General features: G+C 35.0%; 1 protein-coding gene across 4 annotated transcripts in view; it reads left to right on the top strand.

Annotated features, from left to right (window-relative positions):
* The first annotated feature begins 225 nt into the window (after positions 1-225).
* LOC138691696 (zinc finger protein ZFP2-like) overlaps positions 226-9,983 on the top strand; it is a 28,149-nt gene continuing 18,391 nt past the window's right edge. For all 4 annotated transcript variants that reach the window (XM_069813949.1, XM_069813950.1, XM_069813946.1 and 1 more), the window contains exons 1-4: positions 226-341; positions 553-650; positions 2,439-2,552; positions 4,896-4,978. In XM_069813949.1, coding sequence (XP_069670050.1) covers positions 558-650; positions 2,439-2,552; positions 4,896-4,978 — 290 coding nt within the window. In that variant the 5' untranslated portion in view covers positions 226-341; positions 553-557. The remainder of the gene's footprint in view (positions 342-552; positions 651-2,438; positions 2,553-4,895; positions 4,979-9,983) is intronic.

Raw genomic sequence — 9,983 nt, 5'->3', positions numbered from 1 at the left:
CTAAGCAATAAACCGCAGACGTATTGCTTCAGTAATCTGGAATCCGTAAATCCCCCGTCGCTTTTATTGTAATTTTTCATTTTCTGTTCTCTTTCATTTATTATTATTATTATTATTATTATTAATTTTTTTTTTTTTTTTTTTACATTAAATAGTGTTCATGGATAAATATATAGTGTTATCCATGTAGTGTTTTCCATTGGTTTTCGTAGTCACAGCTCGCTTGATCGTAATGGTGGCTGTTCGTGTTCGTCCACTGTAATCGTGTATCCTACAGTTTGTACGAGGAAGGGAGGAGAACGATAAAGTGTAATTCATTTTAATTTGAATATTTCATAGAGGTAAGTCTATATCATTGAATAATTATCGGACAAGGAGAGTATCCACCGGTCACTGAACAAATATTGCACTGTTAATGTGGCGTTATAAATCAATTTTAACACTTTCATCATATCCACAACACATTACAATGTTTACTGTAATCACTGTAAATAACTCTTTCAGCAGTTCACATTCTGCAGATATGTGTCAACACTTATTTGTCTGTTACAGTCGAGATGGATGTGATCAAGAAGGAACTCGAGGTTGACCCGTTGGCTATACATTGGAGTGATAACACTGATACAGATGAGAAGAAGCCCTTACCAGAGGTAAATCGAAAGTCACTTGTTATCTTTTCTATATCCGACATTTATAATATTGCAAAATTCCAGTTTATAGTGAGCTGACTTTCAATATATAGACCTGCGTTTTTCAATCTTTCTCAACAGGTGTAATTTAAAATCCCACACCACATTTATATATTCTAAACCAGCGGTTTCTAACTGGGAAAGATGTTTGCATAAAAACATGTAATTTGCTAGGAGACGTCGTTGCATATAGACCACTTTTACACTAAACTTAACCTTAGTGTATACAACGTATACTAAAACACTAACCTAACCTAACCTGTCACAGATTAAGGAAAAGGTTAGGTTAGTGTTTTAGTATATCTTGTAAAAACAAATTTTAGGTTTAGTGTAAAAGTGATCTGTATGCAACGACGTCTCCTAGCAAATTACCAAACAGGTAAAATACGATATATTTAACGGTTTGATCCATGGTGACATTTCTGACGGAAAAGATTGCAGTTGGAGTTTTTCTCAGGGTTCTCCCACGAGGCATCTACTTTATTTCGTCAACAGTTCTCCATTCCGTCGTCATTCCTTAGCATTTCCCGAACTGGCAACGCATGGAGAGGGCTTGTGTAGGGATGAGTGGACTGTCCCACTCTAAACCTTGTTATGCAACGAACCTTAGTGTAGTCAACCGGCGACGCTTGGGAATGCGCCTAGCTTGAGGGACAGTAGGTAAATGGATCTAATAAAGTCGCAGTGATAGGTCGTAATGCCCCTTCCCTTAAATTCAAATTCAATTCAAGGTTGGTACGATATGATGAAGGATGGGTGGAAATATCATATGTAGTCGGTACATCGTAATAATATTTGGTACGATATGCTAACTTTACTGAAATTGTAACCCTGGCACCTCTGGCTGGGCGTCACTAATTCTCTTCTCTACCACTTTACACTGTGTTTACTGAATGTTGACTTGTGGCATGGGCACTGAAAGTTGACTCTTGTGGACTCACATTGTGACATTTTTGGGACGGAGAATTGAATGAAAAACTCCAAAATAAAGAAAAAAAAAAAAGTGGATTTAAAATGAGTCAAAATAGCAAGAACACAGAAACACTTATTCGACAGTTAATTCATAATAATAATGGTCATAATAACTGAGATATAACAGGTGGTAAAGAGATTTTATATAATTAGCATTTTATTTTTTATTAGTTTGCCCCTATTCCAAATAAAAACCGCCACTGGTACTAGCGATCCTTATCCATTGCTGAAAAGAAGGTTGAAATATATACTAGCATCAATTCGGCTATCTTTTACAAATTATTATAAAGGCTTTACGAACATTGTATACAGCCAAGGGGAGGATATGTATATTTTACGTAATATAAATTACTCATGTAACTCACTGAATTAGAATAAAATTATGTTTACAGTGTCAGTAACATCACTTTTTGTTCTTTCACTTGATATGTGTTTTATAAGTATATCTTGAGATATTTAGATTCATAGAAAATATATACCTACAGAAGTACAGACACAATACAAATGATTTTTTTTTAACTTCCAGATATGAATTCTTCTCGAGTCATAATATCGATATATTTTTTATTTCTAGAAGTAAACATTGCTTTTGTCTATAGTAGGCTATATAGCTTTTAAAGTCTTGTTGTTATATCACTATCGATATTTTCATTATATTGTATTTCACATGCGTATCAAGTTGCAATCAAGCCTTACCATCTGGACCAACATGTAGCACTTAAAATCACATTTTTACAAGCTATTATATGTTACATATGCATTATGTCTCTTCTGCAGGAAGAGAATTTATTAGATCTCCATGTGGCTGGAATAAAGACGGAATGCTATAACCTCACATTAGAGGAAACTGCAGTACCCAGTAATGTTGTTACGACAAAGTGTAAAGTTGAGGTAAGTGGAGCCCACTGAGTGATCTGGCTCTTATTCATTCAATATTAATATTCTATTCTTGTTGAAGCACACTTTACTGTATCACTGAATCCAGAGACATATGATGAAAAACTATTTAGTCCTTGATTTCAATAGACCCTAAATTTCATGTATGGTTATGTCTTTATATGAATTGAAGGGTTCAGAACCCTATTGGGCCAAGCGCCATTTACTAAAACTGTAGAAAACAAGGGTTAAAATGAACTTAATACCGTAATTCAATGGAAACATGTACCAAGTAATATGTTGTTGATTTCTAATGCTAGGCGTTTGACTATAAAGTCACTTGACCTCTTGCACTCCAATATTTTTCAAAGATATTATCATAGTCAACCACTGAAGCACAGATTTTGAGGTGTTCCGAATCCATTTCTTGGTTTGAGTTGCACAATGGGCAGTTAGGAGACTGATATATTCCAATTCTATGGTGGTGTTTGGCCAAACAGTCATGGCCTGTTGCCAATCTAAATGCAGCTGCAGACGATTTTCGTGGTAAATCGGAAATTAACTGTGGATTTTGATGCAGAGAGTTCTATTTTTTCCCTTGAGATTGTGTTATCAAATTTTGTTTGTTGAAGTCTATGTATGTAGATTTAATAAATCTTTTCACAGAGTAATACGTAGATTTAGTAACATGGCTGTAAGTAGCAGTGCTGCCCTTCTTTGCTAAGGCATGCGCATTCTCGTTTCCCAGGATTCCATAATGGGATGGTATCAATTGGAATATAATTATTATTTTAATGAGTGATATTACTTGAGAGGGCATTTTAGTTATTTCTGCTGTTTGAGATGAAGGTGTGTGTTTAGAGACTATTGATAGAATAGCTGCTTTGGAGTCTGCATTCTTAAATTTATTGATGTGGCATAGAAGATTCCTGAGACTTTCACTTATTGCAATGATTTCTCCATCAAAACTTGTTATTCCACATCCAAGAGATCTATAAAGTGAGAAGAGACAGCACATAACACCTGCACCGGCACCTTGTTCTCTGGAGATCAAGGATCCGTCAATGTATAAATGAAGCCAGTTTTGTGGAGGGTACCTAATATTAATTGTCTCTAAAGACAATTGTTTCATTATTTCAGCGTTTACTTCTGATTTCAGTATTTCTTCTGTTAAATTTAGATTATATTCTATATTTAATAGAGTTAAGGGGTTTGGTTTAATTTGTAAGTTTTCTTTTAAATTCGGGATATTGATTTTCTGTTTTAATTCTTGAACAATGGGTATGAAACTTTTTTTAGTTTTCAATCTACAGAGAGGACTGTATGAATGCCAATTGTTTCCTGGTAATCTGATAAGTTTTTCATATTGAATCAGTGCTTTTTCTTCTATTGTCACTTTGATGCTGTTAATGTTAGTGAGTAATCTCATAGAATCTATTGGAGTTGTTTTGATTCCACCAGTAATGAGTCTGAGAGCTTGGTTTTGAACATATCCTATTTCGTTTATGAAAGGTGATGTAATTAAAAGTAGCAAGTAATATATAAATTTTTTTATCCAATGCCACCAGGTTGTCTTTTCGACATTTCTGGTCTTCTCTCCTGGCCGTGGCTTAATTGTAACCCACTTCTGAGGTTGGGGCGCCTGGAAGGCAGAGTTACATTACCCCGATGATGTGATAGGATGATTATGATAATGTGGTGCCAGGAGAGGTCTTAAATCTAAACTTAACCTAAATTCCAGACCATGGACGAACACAGGAATAATCCCCGTAGCAAGTAATATAAAGTATACACATTAAAACTAAATGATATGTCAATCTTCATTAAACTATGACTTTCATTTAACTTTAACCCTTGCTTTCTCCGTTTTTAATAAATGGCATTTGGCTCTGAACCCTTCAATTTTATTACATTTTATTTCATTCAGCTCTTACTGATTTACTTTCTGAGGGATATGTTCTTAGAATCAGTGTACGATGATGTAGGGCCCAGGGATACATTTTCATTTTGATTTTACAATTTAATGGAATGTTTAATGGCAAGCAATCATTGTGTCAAATTATATTTTGTGGGCACACAATAAAATTCTTACACATTATCGAATTGATTTAGATTTCCCTAAATTAATCATAGGTAAAGACATTTACTTGTATTTCTTTCTTACTATATGAGTTCAAATCTTAATGTACTGGAAACAGAAGATCCTTATGAAATAAGAATTGCAAGGAGTGCCTTTTGCTACTCAGTTCTGTGCTTGTCCTTGGTGGGATTTAAATGCAGACTTGTGTCATGAAAAATTGCTGCATTACTCATGCCAACTTGCGCCATCTTTGTATTCTGTTCTCTCCTTATTTTCAGGAAGAATTGTGCGATTTACACCCAGTAAAGGAAGAGTTGAAAGTGGAAGTTACTCTTGAGGAGAATGAGATTCTGCCCAGTAGGTGAGTGTGATGTGGCAATCTTCACGTGATCATTTCTTTCATTGCTTCATTAAAATTCTCACATATGGCGTTAATTTGCAATATGTTATGGCATGGATTGTTCTGTCTGTGTAATAAGTATGGTCTCTGGAATTCATGGAAGAGGGAATTTATGAAGCCAATAAGCGCTAAGGAGTTTATTTTATTTCTTTGGTAAAATGAACACGAAAAGTACAATCTTGCATACCTACTAATAATCAATCATAGTTTTAAATATAATTTAGGGTGAAGTCCTCCTAATTTTGTTCATGAAATAGCCCAAACAACCTCCAGGAGAAAAGAGATAGAGACAACCTTACGTATGAGTAGAGCCCAGATGTTTGGCAAAATGCCTTTCTTACTGGGCGGAAGTAAATAATTATTTTCATAGATTTAAATATGATTTGGGGTAATTCAAAGTGATATGGTCAATTTTTATTTTGTCTTTTTAAGGTGTTTCTTACTGCTTCAATATTAAATGCCTTTCTTGTCATTTTAAAGCAATATTTCTTGTTTATTTACAATTTTATAATTAGTTGTAATGTAATGTGTATGAAATTTAAACTATGAAACAATTACTCATTTGACTAACAATAGTAAATAAAAGTAATTTATTTCGGTGCTTAATCTGCTAATAATCATGCATTAATACTATTGGTGTAATGTGAATAATGATCGACAATCCACAGTTACAAATATAATGTCATGTCTTCACGATACCACAAATCTAAGTCTATGTCTTTCAACATTTTTGTAACGTGTGAATTCCGAGTTCCTTCATATTAAATACTATCATATCGCGTACTTTCGTCCTGGCTCTTGGAAAATTACACTTATATGGCCATTATGTACTGTACACACAGCAGCAGTAAGGCTAATGTTAAAGTGGAAAAGTCCCAATTTATGTACTAGGGACACGTATCCTTTGTCGTCGCAGCAATTTCATGACCTCAACAGTAATTAAGTTTTATTTCTGACATAATTTTCATATTTCTTGGAAATTATTCTTATTTTTATCACAGACAAATTTTTAATTAGATAAAAAATCGTGTAAAACAAGAAAGATGTTAATATATGCATTTAAATGTGCATTACATTATATATGTCCAACTTTTTATTCGTTTATCACAAGTAAATGAATTAACATGACAGGATCAAAGTAATATGAACTAATAGTCCAGTCATTAGGATTGCTTAAAATTCCACCAATATTGAAATTCGATATAAACACCAGCATTTGCTGCACATTTTCTCAGACGTGGCTGAACATTCTGTACTGCTCTCACGAGCTTTTCATTTGCCACCCGACCACACTCCTTTCGTCTGACCATAGAATGTGTCGCAAAAGGTTAGATTCCTCTTGAATCCATGCTAGTAGAGACTCTGCAAACTCCATTCTGATATCACTGTCCTCACATGACATAACATGCACAAAGTGTGGCTTTCATGGTTGCCAATTCATTTCCTTTAGCAACTGCTGCATGGACCCATAGGATACACCAGATTCCCGCTGTACTGTCGAATGGATTTCTTAGGACTTCTCTGGAAGGCCTCAGTAGTGGCTGCTTTGGCCTCCTCTGAGATCCCTGTTTTTGGACGACCACCATTCTTCTGTTGCGTAACTGAGCCAGTGCGAATCAAGTTGGCGTGAAGTCTCTTGATGGTCTTGTAGTCCAGCGTCGCATTTCCTCCTTTCACCATTCTCCACCATCTCTGCACCATAATTGGGGACTGCCACACCTCCATTCGAGCAGCAATTCGTGTTCGATCGTACAGTCAGTCTTGTGGCCGTGGTTAACATTTTGAGATTTACACTATATTTTTCTGATTACATTAAATGTTTCAGACCGTACTGAGAACTCAATGAAGTAAAATAAAGTGACAGCTTCTTTTGTGCTTTTAATGGTATGGAACACGGTACATTTTAGCGGTAGAATGGGTAACCTAACCTGATTGGTTTTGCTACTATGATGTAATAGAAAGTTGGACATAAATATTGGTCGTCCTGTATACATTCATTTAAAAGGAAAAACCCCCGAAATATGCACTTAAGCAAAATGAAGTTGGCTTAATTCGAATGTGAAAACCGTGAATGGCAAAGATCCACCTTTACTTTTTCAGTGTACCAAATCAACAAAAACATGCAATTACATGAAGTTCCGCAGTCTAGATATAATTTTGTCAATATTCCCAGTTGTTGGTGGATTTGAATATTCTACATTCCCCCATTCTTATCTCTTCGCCTTATTTTTCATCACTTCATCTACCACTTTGTCAGTATGTGGACTCGAATAAACTCCACTCTTGGCACCACCTACACTCTTCGACCTTCTGTTGCTGCGTAGTTGGGTTAGGTCTACGGATCCGCGTTGTTTCCATGTGGTTGGATTACTTGAATTATGCTGATGTCGCCTTGTTCTTGACCTCTGACTTCGACTGGGTTTCTTTTGTTCACATATGCATTCTTATTTTCGCTCACGCTTCCTCCTTTCTGTTGTTCACAAATGTCAGTTTTCAACCGTTTCCTTTTCTGTCTTGGCCTGTGACCCATCGTCTTTTGTCCATGTCTACTTCTCTTATTTTTGTTTTATAACTCTGTAGTCCCTACTTCCTTAACTAAATCCCCACTTCCCTTTGCATTGTCATTTATCCCAAACTCCTTGTAATTTAAATTTTCCTGACAATTCCAGGCTATTAAATTTCCCGTTCACCTTCAAGTTGTCTTTATACATTTTAACAAAATGTCCTTTACTCGTTGTTGCCTTCAAGAATGGAAGCAATAGTCTTCTCGTATTTCTCGTTTTGTTGTCAAAATCATACTCCAGACTAAATTTTGTTCTAAGTTCTCCTTTTTTTTTTAGTATCCCCAAACAGTATAGCTCAAATGTAGGGGCCATACAAGAACACATACATATCTTGTACAATGTAATTTAAAAAGTCCTGAAACTACAGTCTGTGGAAAACATACAATATCCAAAGAATTAAAGGAAGAAAGCAAAATAAGAACAACAATAAGGTAACATAAAGTTACCAGGTGGCCCAGGTTGGAATCCCGGTCGGGGCAAGTTACCTGGTTGAGGTTTTTTCCGGGGTTTTCCCTCAACCCAATACGAGCAAATGCTGAGTAACTTTCGGTGCTGGACCCCGGACTCATTTCACCGGCATTATCACCTTCATATCATTCAGACGCTAAATAACCTAGATGTTGATACAGCGTCGTAAAATAACCCAATAAAATAAAAAAAAAACAAAGTTTTGTGCAGAAAGAAGAAAAAGTTTGAAATCATGAAATAAATAAATCAACTGAGAATTAAAATAAATAATCTTCCCAAAAACGTCTTTTTAAACAATTCTTAAAACACCAGAAATTTGGTAAAGTTCTGTATTCTCAAGGGCGTTGTTTAAAAGTTATTAAAAATCCTTATTTCCTTTCGTTCCATAAGTTACCGAGCCATGCTAAGAAAAAAATATATTTTCTTTTTGTCTTGTTAAATAAGTATGTATAGCTTCATTAAACTGAAATATAATATTACTGTGCATTAAATTGTTAATAACTTATTTATCATAATTAATTCTTTCTTTCTCGTGTTAGTAAATATTACTAAACTTGGTCTCTTTATTCCCTTACTTTTCTATATTTTTCTTCACTTACGTTTAAGTTCCTTTTCCTTTGTTTCTCATCGAAATATTTCTTTCTATTCTTCATTTGTTTGTTTTCTTGAAGTAGTTCTTCACTGTTTTTGTTTCCTTCCGTGATTTCTTTTAAATTATCTATTGTTTGTCTGTCCTCTTGTAGCCTGTGTATATTCTATAACATTTTTAAAACTTGTACCTCGAGCTTCTGACCTAATATGCCCAATTCTTCACTAATTAAATCGGCGATACTTTCCATTTTCACTGGTTAACATTCAACCATTCTATGTGTCTCTTAGTCGCAGTTCATTGTCCTCACTATCTTCTTACTCATGGCCTGAACTCTTCCCTCAGTTCGACTGCGCTCTTTCACCTAGTGTTGTTGACTGGTTGCGATTTAATACCTATATTCAATGCCAGTCCAGAATAATGTAGTCGACGCGAAATATATGCCATCCGCTTGTTGGCGTTGAAATGTACGAGAAATTACATAACATAACATAGAGATGTGAAATTCAAATGCTCCATTATAACGTAACTAGGGGTAGCATTAAATCTGTTGATTTAATGTATATTTCAGTGCAATTCTTTGCAGCTTCTTATTTTCACACAAACAAAAAGAGTTATTAGTCAACATCTCGTCATTTTCATTTGTTCATATTGTATGTATGTATTTATTAACACTACAAATGGGTATATACCCGTTGGCAGTGATATATATATATAAATAAATAATAATTACTGCCTCCCATTGGAGATAGCCCAGAAGGGCTCAGTATACTCTCCTACATGAATTTTGCAATATTAAATGTTTACATAAATTTTGTAGAAAGAAAATTAAAATAAACATATATGAATAGAAAGTGAATAAATAAAAAAAAATTAAACAGAGTGAATATGATGACTCAGAGTTTGGCAAGAGCGTTTCAAAACTGAAGTTATGATGTCAGCAGTAAGTGTCTGTGGTAGTTCAAAAGTCTTCCTGAAGCGTTCAAAGAATTGGGAATCACACCATGAGCTCCAATAAGAAGACCAATCACCTCAATGTCTTCAAGCTGGTATTTTGCTTTGAAGTAATCAACTGTTGGCAGATAAATGTTGATCTTTTCTTGATTGACATCCTCCGGCTGGCTACTCCCCATTTCAATCCTTATGGTAGGATCAATTATATATCCTTTCTTGGTAGTCTGGGAATACGCTATGATGTCAATACGTCTAGAGGAGCCATTAGTAGCAAGGCAAAAAACTTCCTCTTCTACTGTCCAAGACTTTTTTCTTAAAGCAGTTGCAATTAAGGATCGAACATGATGATGTCTGGCATTTCGGAGGAGTAAACCTCTGTTACACTGACCTT

The sequence above is a fragment of the Periplaneta americana genome, chromosome 16, assembly GCF_040183065.1.
Source record: "Periplaneta americana isolate PAMFEO1 chromosome 16, P.americana_PAMFEO1_priV1, whole genome shotgun sequence".
In the NCBI taxonomy this organism is placed as follows: domain Eukaryota; kingdom Metazoa; phylum Arthropoda; class Insecta; order Blattodea; family Blattidae; genus Periplaneta; species Periplaneta americana.
This window is presented reverse-complemented; position numbering and strand designations above follow the sequence as displayed.